Here is a 17,231-nt window from a genome sequence, read left to right as displayed (position 1 = left end):
TGGCGGTTCCTCAGAAAATTGGACATAGTACTACCGGAGGATCCAGCAATACCTCTCCTGGGCATATATCCAGAAGATGCCCCAACTGGTAAGAAGGACACATGCTCCACTATGTTCATAGCAGCCTTATTTATAATAGTCAGAAGCTGGAAAGAACCCAGATGCCCCTCAACAGAGGAATGGATACAGAAAATGTGGTACATCTACACAATGGAGTACTACTCAGCTATTAAAAAGAATGAATTTATGAAATTCCTAGGCAAATGGATGGACCTGGAGGGCATCATCCTGAGTGAGGTAACACATTCACAAAGGAACTCATACAATATGTACTCACTGATAAGTGGATATTAGCCCAAGACCTAGGATACCTAAGATATAAGATACAATTTCCTAAACACATGAAACTCAAGAAAAATGAAGACTGAAGTGTGGACACTATGCCCCTCCTTAGAAGTGGGAACAAAACACCCTTGGAAGGAGTTACAGAGACAAAGTTTGGAGCTGAGATGAAAGGATGGACCATGTAGAGACTGCCATATCCAGGGATCCACCCCATAATCAGCTTCCAAACACTGACACCATTGCATACACTAGCAAGATTTTATCGAAAGGACCCAGATGTAGCTGTCTCTTGTGAGACTATGCCGGGGCCTAGCAAACACAGAAGTGGATGCTCACAGTCAGCTAATGGATGGATCACAGGGCTCCCAATGGAGGAGCTAGAGAAAGTACCCAAGGAGCTAAAGGGATCTGCAACCCTATAGGTGGAACAACATTATGAACTAACCAGTACCCCGGAGCTCTTGACTCTAGCTACATATGTATCAAAAGATGGCCTAGTCGGCCATCACTGGAAAGAGAGGCCCATTGGACAGGCAAACTTTATATGCCCCAGTACAGGGGAACGCCAGGGCCAAAAAGGGGGAGTGGGTGGGTAGGGGAGTGGGGGTGGGTGGGTATGGGGGACTTTTGGTATAGCATTGGAAATGTAAATGAGCTAAATACCTAATAAAAAATGGAAAAAAAATAGCCCACTCATCAATATTTGCTGTTAGGACCTTTTGCTGATACCTATCATAGGGGATTATAATAGAGCTGGGTTTTATACCAAAAAATTGTAAACAATGCTGAATTCCCAACAAGGCTAAAGAAGCCTCTGTTGTAGGGTAATGATCTAATGTCCTTTCAGCAGATATTTTGGAATGGATCCATAAAAATAGACCTTCTTGCCACAATAATCCTGTGGGTTGCATCTCAGTAGGTAATATCAAAATGATGGGTAACCCTTCTCTACAACGCTGAAACTGGGCTTTAATCAATTCTTCTTCCACTAAGGTAAGGGCCTTTCTAGCCTCAGGTGTTAATTTTCTTTTGGAACTTAACTCTGAGTCTCCTAAAATTTGAAACAAAGTATGCAAGGTATCAACCCTCAATTGTATCTTTTGAGGCCAAATGGCTGTAGGGGCAGTCCTTGCTCCTAAACAGGATACTATTTTCTCTTGTTGCACTTTTTTTGGTGCAATATGTAAACCCCATTGCCTCAAACTCTCCACCATCTTTCCATAGGCTTCCTGCAAATACTTTTCATCCTTTGCTGCAAGTAGGATGTAATGAACACAGCGAAGTTTGGGATATTCTTTCCTAATTCGTTCCAATGCTTTTCCTACATAAAGCTGGCACATGGTAGGACTCTTAGCCCTTCCTTGAGACAACACCACCCACTCAAATCTTTGATCAAGCTCTTCATGATCACAGGAGGGCAAAGTAAAAGCAAATCTAACACTATCTTTCAAATCCAAGGGAATGGAAAAGAAACTATCTTTAATATCAATTACTACTAGAGGCCACTTTTCTGGCAGGGCAGATAAGAGAGACAGACCCCTCTGAATGGAGCCCATCACCTGCATCTGTGCGTTAATAGCTTGAAGATCCTGTAATAACCTCCATTTGCCTGATTTCTTTCTGATAACAAAATTTTGGGTATTCCATGGAGATACAGAAGTTTGAATATGACCCAAAAAATATTGTTTTGTGCCCTTCGCTCTTAGCAGCTCATCGAGCGCTGAAAAAATTGGGTGTGACTGTGACAACACCATACCTAGTCTTTTATGCTCCACACAGTTGCCACAGCAACAAAAATGGCTCACAAAAATTACTCCAATGGCTAGAAAAAGAAAATAACCCATAGAATGTCCCTATTACCCTCTTACTTTCACTTTCCTCTTACTTTCACTTTCTCTCTTACTTTCACTTTCTTGTCTCCAGAGCTGGAGAGCCTTATTGTCTCCCTACCGAGAGTCTTATTGCCTCTACTGAGAACCTTACTGTCTCTTTACTGAGAACCTTATTGTCTCTTTACCAAAAGCCTAATCCCAATCTTGGGATACTGAGTTACTTACCGTACTCATTCTGTCGACAGACCCTGACTGCAGAAAGTTCTGAACCTCTTCAGTGGGGGATTCAGGTCCCGGATTTCTTTGGCACCATTTGTCGCGTCCCACTCAACCAGCAAGAAAGACGAAACCACAGGTTCTTCTTAAAGCAGTTTACTCAGGCAGCTACTTACTTCAAATCCCCCAGCCTCTCTAGTTACAAGTGTTTTTCTCTCCAGCCACAACCACGCCCCCACCAATCACCACAGGTCACATCACCTCACCAGGCAGGCTTGCTCAGCCAATCAGGGATTAAGGGCGGGCCATCCACCAAACATGGGCTTCTTTACTACCTGGAGCAGACTTCCATCCTGCTGACCAGGAAGTTCAGAATGGTTCCCTACACAGAGCATATCCACCAAGGTCACCAAAGGCTCATCTTGCCTTTACCTTATTTGTTCTAAATATTTTGCAATCGATATTAAAGGTCAGTCTGCAGTGGATCGCCACTGGCATCCAGTTACTTCTAATTCTTATGCATTGGTAAAATGGAAGGACCCACTGACTAACGAATAGAAGGGTCCAGATCCGGTTCTAATCTGGGGAAGGGGCTCGGTTTGTGTTTTTTCACGAGATGAAGATAGAGCACGATGGCTGCCAGAGAGACTAATTAGTCAGATGAACACATATTCTGAATCTTCTTATAAGTATCACCTTGAGGACTAAAATTCCTCTTTTGCTTAAAATTCAGGTTGGGGACTCAGGCTCCCAGGAAGCTGTTTTCCTGCTACTCTCTAAGCCAGCTCCCCGACAGGAGGCCGGAGACTAGCCTTAGCTTTACAATTTGCAACTGAATAAAGTACCTAGACTTCCCCAAAAGAATATCTGCTTTCCTACTTTCTCATTGTCTAGATCTTGTGTTTTTCAAGCAGGTTAATCAACATTCTCCAGCAGGTGTGCATCCCCCGCCCCCAAGAGCACACAGGTGGCAACTGCTATCTCCATTCCAAGGACATTCCAGCACGTGGCTTTCAGTCTGAGTTGAAATTTAGGTTTACCAAGAGGGCTAGAAAAGTAGAAATTTCAAATTTAATTAAAAATTAAAAGAGATTGGTTTTTATTTTGATAGATGGGCTTAGCCCCTTAGCTGGCCTCTGGCTTTTTACCCTTGCTGTTACTGCAAGGTGCCCTTAGTTCCTCAGGCTGTGGGAATAACAGGAATGAGGAGGAAGACTTCCAGCTCCTATTTTAGCCACAAATCATGGTGTTACTAATGACATAATTCTTGTCTAGGCCTTGCTAAATCTGAGGTTGGCAATTCTCCTTTAGGAGCTGCACAGTACTCAGAACTGTGCATACTGGTTCGTGATCATACGAATACAGTATGGGTATCGCTTGGTGCAGAAAATTACTGCAGGGGAAGGTCCAGCTTGACCATTTCTGAGTTTCCTGTGGGATATACCCGGTTTGACGGAGGTTGGTATCTATTTACAGCTAAAAACGAAAAATATCTAAGGCTCTGCCTCCCCTCCCCAAAAGATACCAAGAGCCACAGGTGTGGGTCGTGATAGCACCCACGGGAGGAATCGGGTCAATGTCCACCCAAGCCAAGGTTAAAAGCCCACTCATCTATGGATGAGAAAATCATTTGATCACCTCAGTTAAGTGTTGCCTTTTTAAACTTAATTAATAGGGGGGAGAGAGGTTGGAGACCGTACTGTTGGAAGGGCAAGCCTTTCACTGCCTCCCACCCTAAAAAAAGCCAATTGGCCTTGTACTACGGAGCCGGTCGTTACCCCCTTCTCCCTGTTTCCCGCCTGTCATCCAAAAATGTGGAGGAATATCAACTCAGTGTTATTCTTTTTTTTTTTAAGATTTATTTTATTAATATATGTAAGTAGCTGTCTTCAGACACTCCAGAAGAGGGAGTCAGATCTTGTTGCGGATGGTTGTGAGCCACCATGTGGTTGCTGGGATTCGAACTTTGGACCTTCGGAAGAGCAGTTGGGTGCTCTTACCCACTGAGCCATCTCACCAGCCCTCAGTGTTATTCTTAATAAAGTGTATTTCAAATTTGCTCAGTCAAACTTCGCCAGGGTTCCAACACCCTACTTAAAATTCAACTAGGAAGTTACCTATTCAGCACTAATTAGCATTGTAAAGTCAGAGCCTACAGCTCAAGGCTTTTCTGTTAGTTGTTTACTAGGATAGAAAGGACAGTCTTATCCAGATACGGTTTACCATAAGAAAAGTTAGGGAATCCCACGGAGACAGGTTTTTTCTTTAGCCCCAAGAATTCAGGCAGAACTATTGAGCATAGATAAATTTTTTGCCTCAGGCCAGCCTTTTCTTTTTTTTTTTTATTATTTTTATTTTTATTAACAACAGGGAGGAGGGGCTGGTGAGATGGCTCAGTGGGTAAGAGCACCCGACTGCTCTTCCGAAGGTCCGAAGTTCAAATCCCAGCAACCACATGGTGGCTTACAACCACCCGTAATGAGATCTGATGCCCTCTTCTGGTGCATCTGAAGACAGCTACAGTGTACTTACATATAATAAATAAATAAATAAGTCTTAAAAAAAAAAACAGGGAGGAGATGTAGTCTCCCCTCCCCCAGCCTAAAACCTGCTTGCTCAGGGGTGGAGCCACATGGAAGACTCTTCCTGGCAGGATACCAAAGAAGACTCAGATGCTCAGAATTCTCTGGGAAGAACCCAGACGATGGTCAAACAAGCCACTGGAGATGTTATTACATTGTAGCCTTAGCAGGGCGATTATTTTCAAGAATGGGCCAGTTCTTGCAAGTGGACAGACATCAGAGATGTGGTTCTTTCCTGTAAACTCCTTCCTAAACATCTCTGCTGGGTAGGAAGAGAAGTGGTTGTTAGGAGCTGAGGTGCTCGTGATCGTATAGACATGTCTACAGGTCTGTAGTTTGAGTCTTATTTATTAAGAAGCTCATACTCCAGATATTTGCTCACAAGCCAAATATCCTTCAGGATGAACTAGCACCTCATTTGCACGTGAAGGATGCCAGATTCATTTGGCTGTGTTCAGTTCTATTTAGTCTGATGAGGTGAGAAGAATTTCGTCAGGGAGTTTTACACTTATTTAACCACATGTCCATATTCTGGCTAATTAAGGAGAAAACTGATTCACAATTCCACCACATGTGCATTGGCAGACATACCTTCTTGAGTACAGATTAGGAATCTAATCTTCTAAATCTCATGTAAGCTCTTAACTATCTTCCATTTACTGACATTAAGACTTGGCCAAGTCAGTAGGAGCCATAGTGGGCACGAGTGAGCACTGGGAAGCATTTGCTTGTGAGGGGAAATCACTGCCATTGACTCTCAAGTGCAAGAGAAGAATGGAGGAGGGGAGAGCCCAGCTTAGTTATCAGTTATGATTGTTTCAAAACATAACTTGTAAAATGCCAAATTTATTTTCAAACATGAAAGCACAGATGACATGCTGGGTTCCAGGCAGACGAAGGGACCAAGGAGTGAGCTTCCTGACAGCCATCAATGCACCTGCAGTGAGGAAGGGGTGATAAGATCCTTTACACAGTTGCAACTGTGCCATAGTTTTTATAAGGTTTCCAGTATTTTTTGTAAAATATCAACTCTGAACCATGAACACTGTGCTCTGTATGGCAGCATGTATATTAAAAACTGGAATGATATGGAGATTTCCATGGCTGTTGCCCAAAGATGACACACAAATTCATGAAACATTCCATGTCTAAAAACAATTGTCTAGGAAGCAAATGTCAACACAATACTGAGTAATGAGGGAGGCAAGCAGGTATTTGAAGAATGCTTCTTTATTCATGGCTAAATCTCTAATGAACGGAATCAGATCACTTTAGAATTTGCTGCTTAGAAGTAGGTCAACTCATCAGTCTTGGTTTTGTTCGTTTGGTAACCATGAAGTTCAAAATTATCTTTTCCAGAATGTGCACGGTAGACTTTTATGTGAAGGAAACAACCACACCCTACATCCATCTGAAATACAAAAAAAGAAGAAAAGAAAAAAGGAAGAGAGAGAGAGGGAGAGGGAGAGGGAGAGGGAGAGGGAGAGGGAGAGGGAGGGAGGGAGGGAGGGAGGGAGGGAGGGAGGAAGGAAGGAAGGAAGGAAGGAAGGAAGGAAGGAAGGAAGGAAAAGAAAAATGGAAGAAAGAAAGGAAAAAAAGATTATTCATGTGGATCTCAAACATATGACGGATCAACTTTCTTGTCAACACTTGGTGTGCCAAGCTCTCCTGAAACAATGCTTCTGGCCCAAGGCAGCACCTATGTACTAAACTTTCATCAACTTGTACATTGGGAGGAAGAGCACCTAATAATAAAGCAGAAAACATATTTCTGAGATGTATTTTTAATACCTTTTAGAAAAAATATTTTATTCCGTTTATATGTAAATGTTTTGCCTGCTTCCATATAAGTGCACATCACATGCATGGAAAGCCTGAAGTCTTAAAAAGAGGGCCTTAAATCTCCTAGAACTGGTATCAATGATAGTAGCAAGCTACCATGTGGGTGCTTAGACCCAAACCCAAGTCCTCTGCAAGAACAGCCCACACTCCTACCTACTAACCCATTTCTCCATCTGGGTTTACTGTATTGTACTTTACATTAAAATCTTGTCACAGACTACATTCCAGAGTCACATTTTGTTTTCATGATGCCTGGAATAGAGCTGAGGGAAGCCTGTGTTTCTGGTGATTCAGTTTTCTGACTTCTAAGTTGAGAGAAAAATTGGCATATAGTTTAGTAAGGGAAAAGAAACTCAGATTTGCTTTAGAAAATATGGACTGTATGGCCCCCATATCTATGCTGTGTTGCAAACCTACTTTATGAATGTCCACAAGGCTGTCTCCTTCCCTAAAGTAAAAATAAAGAGGCCTAGGCACCATCAGGGTAACACTCCCAGTGGTAGTTTGGTCATGAACCTGGGTCCTACACCATCCCGATAAGAACTGCCATTTTTTTTCTTTATCAGAACAATATAAGTTTTGTGTTTTACAGTAGACATTGTGTTCTGATATCCCTTCCTACCTTAATATTAAAATGCTACTAACCAGAGCTTACCATTAATTTATGTCAGTATAATAAGCATCATACAAAAAGTGTTTGTATGTGCATGCACATGTGTGTGCATGTGTATTATCACACTGATTTCTTCCTGTACGTCTGAAAAAAAATTACACAATGAATGTCAGAATGATGCCAGAAACAGATTTAAAGATACTATTTTTCTGGAGCTGGGGATGCAGTTTACTTAGCAGAGTGCTTTCCTAACTTGCATGAAGCCTTAGGTTTGGTCTACCAGCAACACATATACCCAGTGGTGTGTGCCTATAATGTCAGCACTCAGGGATTAGAGGCAAAAGGAGCAGAAAGTCAAGGTCATTTTTCAATTATATATGGAGTTTGAGTTCCAGGACCTCCTGAGATACATGAGACCTGTGTTGATACAACAACAACCAAAACAAAACAAACTACAACCCAAACACCCTAAGTACCACAAACTAAAAACATTGAGTTGTAATTTTTCCCCCATAAAGTTCTCAGTGACTATGTGGCAGAGCCCAAATTAGCACCCAGATCTGTTAGATGCCAACATGTACATCATTTTGTTTCTCTTGTGGGTCTGTTTCAATTTGAGGCAGGATCTGTCTGTGTAGCCCAGGCTAGCCTTAGACTTGGGAATCCTGTCGTTTCTTCAGAGGAATGGGATTACAGGTGTGTCCCATGCTCAGCGTTTGTATTCTCCTCACTCTACAGTGGATCTTTTTTAAAAGCATTTGTTTCCTACTTGGAAAAGAGCTCCTATTTAGCAAACATGGTTGATATTCCTGGAGCCAGCACAGCTATTACTCTAGGGGGAAGTCTGGACTCTGCTTGCATTAGTGTGAACTTCCAGAGTCATTTACATTTCCAGAGATCAATTTTCTGAGTGGTAACAAGGTAAAAGTGGCTTAGGTTTGTTTCATGGATTTTTTTTGTGTGTGAGGATAGGTTGAAGAGAGGTGTGGCCTGCTTGTAGGACAGGACCTGGCATGTCCTAAGCCACTTACTTCTCTGTTTTGGGTAGGGGATTATTAAGCTTACAGGAGAAGATCTTGGGATCACATGTATTTGGAACAAGTATGAACATATTGAACAAGCAGAAGTGGAACAAAGGTCAACCCCAGGACAATCTAACATCAAAGCCTGTGGTCCTCTACCATTCTCTCAGGGGGGATTCAAGACAGACAGAAAACCCTACCAGTAACAAATGAAATCTAGAGACTGGATGAAAGCAATGGGGTCAATAGCCAGCCTGCAGGAAGGAAGGAGGAAACTAAGGCTTAATAGCAGAAGGAGGGTGAGGGAAAGAATCAGAGGTAGGAGGTGGGGCTCAGGCTAGGGAGCAAGAAACCACATTGAAATAGAGTGGTCAAGCGAAAAAATTGCCAACAAACATCATTTTCTGATGAATTTTTTCTTAATAAAATAGGTGAGGGAGTTAATATGAAATGTTTATATTTAGATAATCAAAGTTATCAAAATAATCCCAATTTTAGTACAAATTTTCCTGTCTTTGAATTCAATCATTTTTCCTAAAAATTTTTTTTCTCAGATTTAAAGAAAGATCATGGAAGGGACCAGTCCCTTCTAAGGACACAGCTGGGGTTAGATCACGTGTTTCTTCGGGCCTCGAATATATCAGGAACTCAAATTTGATTGAACTGAGCTGGTCCAGTCCTCATATACAACCCAGCTTTGAGAGTGGCTCATGTTGAGCTGGCTAGTTCAACTCATGTCACAAAAAAAGCCAAACAAACTGAACATTAAAAACATATAGCTTAAGTAACTTTGTTTAAGAAGAAACAAACGCCACTGTGCCTTGGTCCAATGACAAAGCAGAGGAGGTAAAGGCACTTGACTCTCTGTTATCTTTTCAGTCAAGATTGACATTGTTTAATACAAAGAGATAAATACAGCTCCTATTTATTACCCATAATTGAGTTTTTAAATCATTCACATAATATCACAAGAATGTCAAAATATTTTTATTAGAACTACTCAGGAAACCATGTAATTTAATTTTTGATATACAACTGTTTTAACATTAAAGAAGTTGTGTGTGTGGCTGTGTGTCTGTGTATGGCTATGCACACATAGGAGCAGGTGCCCTCAGAGACCAGAGGTATCAGATCTTTACAGCTGGGTTACAGCTGATTGTGAGCAACCTGATGTGGGTGCTGGACACTGAGCTTGGGGTTTCTGCAAAAGCCACATTCACTTTTGACAGTTGAGTCATTTCTCCACCTCCTAAAATGTATTTATAAAATACTATAAGTATGGCTTTATACTGTTGCTGGAGTGCCATCAGTTAGACCTGCTTGAGCTATGAAAAGAATGATTTGGGGACTGGAGAGATGGCTCAGTAGTTAAGAGTACTGACTGCTCTTCCAGAGGTCCTGAGTTCAATTCCAGGTAGCCACATGCTGGCTCAGAAGCATTTATAATGGGACCTGATGCCCTCTTCTGGCATGCAGGCAAACATGTAGACAGAGCACTCATGTATGAAAAATAATTTTTAAAATTCCTTTAAATTTTACTAATAGCTACTCATTTAAAGGATGGAAGTGACTTGAATTATTCTTTCAGCTAATGATTGAAGTCCTTCTTTAAGTGCATGTAATTGGATCACACATAGAATTAGGAAGTTTTGAGTTGGAAAATGCTCTAAGACACTGGCCAGTTATTACACACTGAAATGTTAGCCTCAAAATCTAGCTTACAGAATAAGCAGCCTTGGCCACTAACCAATGTCTGAGCTGTCATACCATCGTTTTCTATAGGGTTCTAGAAATTAAGAACCACATAAGAAAGCTTTCTGTACTCATGAGGAAATACAATGTAAATATCCTGTCAACAGATGGATTTGGGAGTTCCCACTTACAAGTGGATAAATTAAAGACCGGTGGTAGAAATGAAGATACAGTTGGGCTACAGGAAACAACTGCATCAGTGCTTAAGGGAGGGTGGTGTCTAACCTTAATGAAATAATTTCGTCCAGCGACGAATTGAGATTTATACTCAACGGCTTCGAATTTTTCATATTTCTCACTGGTTCTCGCTTCAAGCTGAGGTCTGACCTTATGAGGAGAAAGTAAGGGATGATGTTAGGGCTGGGTTGACTCAGTTTATCTGCTTCACAGAAGTGGGAACCTCATACTGCTAAGAGTCCTTAGAGATCCTGATGAGCCTGGGTTGGTTGCTCAAACCTCTAGCGCCTCTAATCTCAGACACTGAAAGACTGAGGCAGGAGAATTTCATTCAAAAGCAGTTTGGCTATAAAGAAAGTTCCAGGCTAGTTGAGGCTACCCACTGAACGCTGCCTCAAAAATTAAAACACAAACATGCAGATACACACATAGACACAAACACATACTTAAAAAAAAACACAAAACAATATAGTTACAATTTGCAATGAAGGGACCCAATAGGTGTATCTATATTTGTTCAGTAAATACAAAGTAAATGGCACATAGAGATTTCTCTGGGCCCCCTCAGATCATTCTAAGGATACAATAACCCCCTCTGGCCTGATACTGGGTGGGGACCCAACAGACCATAGTCTTGGAGGAATAGACTGAATTTCCTGACTTAACAAGGACTTTCTATAATATGTGCCCCAATGGTGTTTTTCACTAGAAGAGGGACTATTGCTATGATTCAGAACATGCTTCCTAAAAGTACCGTCTGTTTCTCTGCCTCCCAAAACTTCAGTGGGAGTTGTCCCCTCAGGCAGTCTCTTACAAGACAGAACGGATAAGTAACACCTGGGAGCTGAGCCACCACCCTGTACCGGCTCACTTGACAGTAAAGGAGTTGGCAGCAGTGCCTAATGTACTTTTTGGTCTTAAACCTTTTATCATGAAACAGTGCTTAATTAAGGATTATTTTATAATAATCCCTAGATATTTTGATTTGCTCTCTACTGCTAATTTGGGGGTAATACAAGCCTTTTCTTTCAGCCTTTATGTAGCTTCTACAGTTTATAGCCAGATGCTCAATACCTAGGAGTGACTCAGGAAATGTCCCTATGGAACGGTTCTTGGCTATGCATCTCCCATGGTGCTTTAAGCCTGCAGCCTTGGCTTCCACAGAGAAGGCAATTTTGGTGCATTCTCTCCCCTCATTCCTGCAGAGCTCCACAGTGTACTGAGGATGTCCAATAGGAAAGGGCAGTTAGTGTCTCCTCTGGGTGACTCTTAAGCATTTTAAGTCTTGGTTTCATCATCTAAAAGTAGGATAGGATGCATCCTTGCCTTTCTGGGGATGCTGAAGATCAACCGAGAGGTGGGACAGAAACCAAGGCTTTTAAGACAGCAAAGCTCCTTCCCAGGTGAGGTGACCTTATTAATACCTATGTTTCAATCTGCTTCTCTAGACTATATGAACACACTTCTATTAAATATTGTTATTGAAGATGTCATCCACAGATGGTATAATTATCAAGATAAGCCCTTCTAGTAGCTTCCTAACTTAAAAATTGTGTGATCAAAATATGTTTGATGTATCTATGAAATTCCCAAAGAACTAATGAGAGTATCATGTTCAAAAATTATCCTTGACAGGCAGGATGTCACCCTCCAGTAGTAGAAAACTAGAGGCAAAAGAATTAGTGGAACTTGTGAGGTTTGACTACTGTGAGAAATAGGAAGACACCTGCTTCAAAAGAATAATTTCTCTAGATAACCAGATGACCAACTATTAAGAAAATCAATAAAATCTGCTGTAAATGATTTATTTCAAATAACTATATTTTCCTGTCTATCCCCTACAGTCCTAGTTTCTGGAACAGGAAGATTTTTATTTCACTGAACAGAAATGTTAACTGTGACTCATGTGTGCATATTTGTTTTTTAAACACTTTTTATGTACGGTATATATTAGTCCTTTTAGCTCTTTCTTCTTACAGGTGAAATGGAGAACTTCTCCTTGGCATCTGATTTTAAGGCCTCATCTCCCTCAATCCTTCCAGGATGCTTGCTATATCTGTTCCTACAGAAAAGTGAAGTCATGGGTAGGCGTGCCCATACTTCCAGAGATCTTGGAAGAACTGAGGACATGCAGGCCTGTCTAAACTTCTTCAGTTAGATCTGCACACTGTCTATAACAACAGGTGACTCATGTGCACATTTAAGATTGAAAATACCAATGTAATGTGAAGATTCTCATAGAGATTTAAAAATTTAAAGTTCCTTAAAAAATATAATGCTCCAAGATATTTATTGAAATAAACCTATGAGTGAGAACTGTTTACCTTTAAATATTTAGTCACTGAATTTTAGGACTGTGACCCCCTCTAGAATGTTCAGTGCCCTAAGCATGAAGGCTCCCATCTGTTCTACTCACATAAAATCTGATGGTTCCTAGAATGATGGTACATGACTGTAATCTCAGCACTTGAGAAGTTGAGGCAGCAGGAGTGCCTTGAGTTTGAGGCTAGCTGTAGTGAGTTACCTGCACACTAGACAGTCTAGCAAGACCAAGTCTCAAACAAACACAGAAACACATGAGCAAATAACAAACCACACTGATCTGGTCCTCCATGATGTTTCAGTTTCAGAGACCAAAACAATTTGATGTAAGAAAATAAAGTGACAGATTGCAAGCCTACCTCCATAATTCTCCTTTGTAAAACAGGCAACATGATACATCTTTTTGTATAAATGATAGTTAAGCAACATGTATTATTAACCTGTTAGAAACATTGAGTTCTATTTTGACTATGATAGTTTGGTGGGTGTAGCATCCTGGAATCAGTTCAGAGATCCTTAACAACCTTAGGAGCCTCCATACACCAGCTTCAACTAGAGTGGCTGGGATATTCCATCAGTCATTAGAGCTCCTGGGATCAGACATGTGAGGTGTAGAGATGATCCAACGTGAATTTACCTTCAGCTACTGGGGAAACTGAGGCTGCAGTAAAAAGTGTGACTAGGCCGATTTTACTCTCAGGGTCTTGAAATTTCTCTGAAATACATTGTTCTACTTTTATCTGTATAAATGTCTGAACAAAATCATGTATTCATGGTTTCTGTCATTTCCCATACTCTTAACACAGGGCCAACTTGTAAATCAAATGTTGGAAGTTTGGTTTGGAATCACACCTTTTCCTGAAGTACATCCACTCACCTTGTTAGCAATCTCCTGGATTTCTGGTGTGGCAGGTCTTGCCTCTGAAACACCTCCGAGAATCATCTTGATGAGTTGCTTCCTTGCTGGCTTGGACACTGAGAAGAAATGATCCTGTAAGCACTGAGACTCGGGGTTTTAAAGGTATCTGTAAAAACCTCCTATAATTATTTATCTCCACATTATCTGAGGGAATGGGGAAATGAGTGTGTCCTTAGGCAAGTCTTGCTGCATCCCTTACAGGAAATGCTGAGTGGAGTTGGGGGGAAATGAGTTGGGGGAAGTGAGCAAGCATGTGTGCCCAGGACTCAGGTGTGGTGAACATGGTTTTTCCCTGCCATCTCTGTGCTAATAGTGTCATCCTGTTGTGTCATATGAGGAAGGGTATGAATAACCTAAGTTTCAAAATATGTTAATGCTTAAAGAGTTTTTTAAAGAGAATACCTAGTAATGTCAAGGCTGGTTGTGCAGGATCCACCCAACTTTATAAAGATAATAAAACTGTCTAAGGAGATTGTTACTTGCAGTTTCTAAAATGTTTTCCCCCAAACATGAAGAATAAGATGGCAAACACCATCATTTCTTCTGATACTTTTTTTTTTTTTTTTGACAGAACTTGCCTGAGTTTATTTGTAAGAACAGCATAGGACACTGGTCATCTGCAAATAGTGTGTGGAGAGGTGTCTCACAGCAGTCCATCTGTCTTCACACTGGCAGGAGCCTTTTCTATGGGGTCTTCACAGGGACCTGAGCACCTTTGGGAGCCTGGGCTGGAGCTGAAGCCTGGGCCTTAGCTGGAGCTTTGGCCCCTGCCTTGGTTTGAACCTTAGGCTTCGGTTGGCAGAGCCTCTGACCCTTGGCTATGTAGCTTCGAATCCACTTCCCAAGCTTGGGGTGAGCGATGAAAGCCAGCCGCTTGAGTTTGGGGCCTTTTGGCATCTTGGACTTGATGGCCTGAGGCTTCACCAGGGCCTTGATGGCCTCTGCGCGCGCACTCACTGCCTTTGCATTGTTGGCCTGCATCTTCTTCAGGCCTTTCTTGTTATGCTTCTTGGCAAAGCGCATGTTCCTCAGGAACTTGGGGTCAACCCCCTTAAGAGATTCGTATCTTTGCGACCGGGGTTTCTTGACACCATTTCTGTGCCATTTGCGGGACTGGTTGTGTGTGGTGTGGTTCTTGGACTTGGCCATGTCTGCAGGGTAACCCGCGGCTCCCGCAGCGCCTGAGACCGGAAGAGCCTTCTGATACTTTTGACTCTCCTCTTTTTTATTTTTGTTTTGTTGTTGTTTGGTTTTGTTTTTTGAGACAAGGTTTCTCTGGGTAGCTCTGGATGTCCTCAGACTCCATGCCTTTGCCTCCTAAGTACTGGAATAAAAGCTGTGCCCCACAATGCCTTGTGATTTTTCCTTTTTTAGAAGGGCTTGCATGTAAACCAGGCAGGACTGGAATTCATGCTGTAGCCCAGGATGTCTTCAAACTCACAATGAACCTTGAACTTGTGACTCTTCTGACTCCATCTACAGAGCACTGGGATTACAGACATGGCCTTAAATGTCTGATTCCCTCTGCCTCTCCTTCGTAAGTAATGGGTTTACAGTCAGTAGGTAGCTTGTCAGGTAATATCCCACCCATGTAAGAGGTAAAGCTTCCCATTAGAAGAATTGCTGAGTGTCAAGAGGGAAGTTCTATGGATAACAGGGAACAGGGCACAGCAGAGGGACAGAGGCTTACTGCTCACCCATCCCTGCCCACTGGGGTGATTTCACCACAGAGAAAAAGCGGTAGACATGATCAGTTCTGAGTGACAGAGACATAGATGTCTGGTATTTTATTGCATTCTTCCTTATTTAAACAATTCTAAAAATTAAACTGAAATACTCATATCTAAAACCAACTGAAGACCTTTCTTACCGTTGGACTAAGACTCTGTCAGAAAATAATCCTGCTAAATCACCTTTCTTTAGATGTATAGAACCCAGAATGTCTGGTAATCTTTATATAACATCAGAATATTAGGCTTTTTTTTTTTAATCCTGTTCATGAACTGACACAGTCTCACTGGGTGAGTTTTGTAAACTCCTGTGAAGTTTGACTCACAGAAAAGGAATACAGCTGTCTTAAAAGAAGCAAAGGGAAGTTGGCCTGAGGGGCCGCTGTCTGTTGATATGTTCTGATGCTTTGGAGAAGAAGGAAACATAGCTATGTGCCCTGAATGATGCAGACACACTGCATGCTTCATTTTTTGCTCTGTGGTTTCCCCTATACATCCTCTTTGTACCCTACATGTTGCCCGAGATGGAACCTCTTTCTACCCTACATGTCAGCCAAGATAGAACGTTGTGGATGAGGGCCCCCTCTGCTGTCATGTCCCCAAGCAGTGCTCCTTGGGTAAACTCTGGACTCCTCACTGGTAGCTCTCATCTCATAAACATTGACCTTCAAGCACTGAGAGACCAAGACTTCAGTAACCATTGGAATTTTGTTTCATGATTTCCAGGATACATTTGTCATAGTGGGGAAGGCATGAGGCAACTAGTCTCATGTGTCTGATGTCAGGAGGCAGAGAAGAACAAGTGCTGGCTCTCAGCTGACTTTCTTTTTGTTTAGTCTAGGAATATGGTATAGTGTCACCTTTATATAAAATGGGTCTTCCCATCACAATAGACCCAAAATTAAATATTCTTCAGTAAGGTTTGTATCCAAGATCTTTCTAACCAAATCCCGTCAAGTGGGTAAAATTATCTACCCATCAGGACAGTCAACCAGAGTTCTAATAATTGACTTCATTAGAGAGAGATTTGCTATTATGTAGCATAATATTTCCTTGAACCCCTATGTACCCCATCTTGACCTTGAACTCATAATCCTCTTTAATCTGCCTCTTAAATTCTGGGATTATAAGCATGTGCCTCTGTGCATAGTGCTTACATCTGCCAATTTTAAACAGTTTGTTCTTTTAAATTTCTTTGCTCATATTCAGACTCAGTAAATGACAGTTCAAGGTTGGGGATGTAGCTCAGTTGCAGAGTTCATTGTGAAGCTTGCTCAAGGTACTAGTTTCAACACTTAGTTAGATCAAGAAAAAATATTCCTTGCCATGGTGGATCATAGAACCCTACCTGATCCCTTGAAGACAACCATAAAGCCTAGAAACCCTGTTCTAACTTCCCCTGCCTGCCCTTCCATGCTGATGATTATGAGCAGAAGTTTAACCAGCCGTGCATGGTAGTAGGTCATAAAAATCTTCATTCTTGGAGGGGTTCTGACCAGTACCACAAAAATGGGTCTTCTCACAGATAGACCAAGAATCTGAGCAGATCAGTCTTGCTGGTTCTCATACCCAGTCTTTCACCAGTAGGCCATGAACCTCCCTGTCCAATCACATCTGCAGTCAACTGTCCATTTTTGGTCAAATAAAAATATGAAAAATGGGCACCTGTTTTGGGGTATTTGGGTCTTCATTTCCAAAGTTTTCTATGTCTTTTAAAACTTTGCATAAACCTGTTCCACTTGTGTGTGTGTTGCCTTTTGTCATAGGAGTGTGAACCTTAGAAAGCAGAGGATGAGTCTTACCCTGTTGCACGCCCATACATGATATTCATTAAATGATTCATTTTGCACTGAGTCAAAACTTTGAAATATGCTTTTTT

The 17,231-nt window shown here is 41.6% G+C and overlaps 2 protein-coding genes and 1 pseudogene across 2 annotated transcripts in view; all 3 read right to left on the bottom strand.

Moving 5' to 3' along the window:
• Positions 1–2,487, bottom strand: part of Csta2 (cystatin A family member 2) — a 35,886-nt gene extending 33,399 nt beyond the window's left edge. Inside the window, exon 1 of the mRNA NM_029733.3 lies at positions 2,403–2,487. The gene's annotated coding sequence lies outside the window, so the exon portion shown is untranslated. The remainder of the gene's footprint in view (positions 1–2,402) is intronic.
• Positions 2,488–6,260: 3,773 nt separating this feature from the next.
• Csta3 (cystatin A family member 3) lies at positions 6,261–13,646 on the bottom strand. Its single transcript, NM_001082542.1, has 3 exons — positions 13,581–13,646; positions 10,430–10,531; positions 6,261–6,386 (listed from the first exon to the last, which is right to left on the bottom strand). The coding sequence occupies exons 1-3, from the start codon at positions 13,644–13,646 to the stop codon at positions 6,261–6,263; spliced, it is 294 nt and encodes a 97-aa protein (NP_001076011.1).
• Positions 13,647–14,291: 645 nt separating this feature from the next.
• Positions 14,292–14,815, bottom strand: Gm10913 (annotated as a pseudogene).
• Between the last annotated feature and the right edge of the window lie 2,416 nt (positions 14,816–17,231).

The sequence above is a fragment of the Mus musculus genome, chromosome 16 (assembly GCF_000001635.26).
Source record: "Mus musculus strain C57BL/6J chromosome 16, GRCm38.p6 C57BL/6J".
In the NCBI taxonomy this organism is placed as follows: Eukaryota; Metazoa; Chordata; class Mammalia; order Rodentia; family Muridae; genus Mus; species Mus musculus.
The sequence above is the reverse complement of the archived record's forward strand: the minus strand, read 5'-3'. Positions and strand labels throughout refer to the sequence as shown.

Bases quoted from the DNA above. Each gene is read 5' to 3' on its own strand.
- Csta3 (NM_001082542.1), bottom strand. From the start codon at position 13,646: ATGATTCTCGGAGGTGTTTCAGAGGCAAGACCTGCCACACCAGAAATC. The intron at 10,532-13,580 runs GTGAGTGGATGT...TCTCCTCATAAG, and splicing joins TCCAGGAGATTGCTAACAAG to GTCAGACCTCAGCTTGAAGC. The intron at 6,387-10,429 runs GTTAGACACCAC...TTTGTATTTCAG, and splicing joins GACGAAATTATTTCATTAAG to ATGGATGTAGGGTGTGGTTG.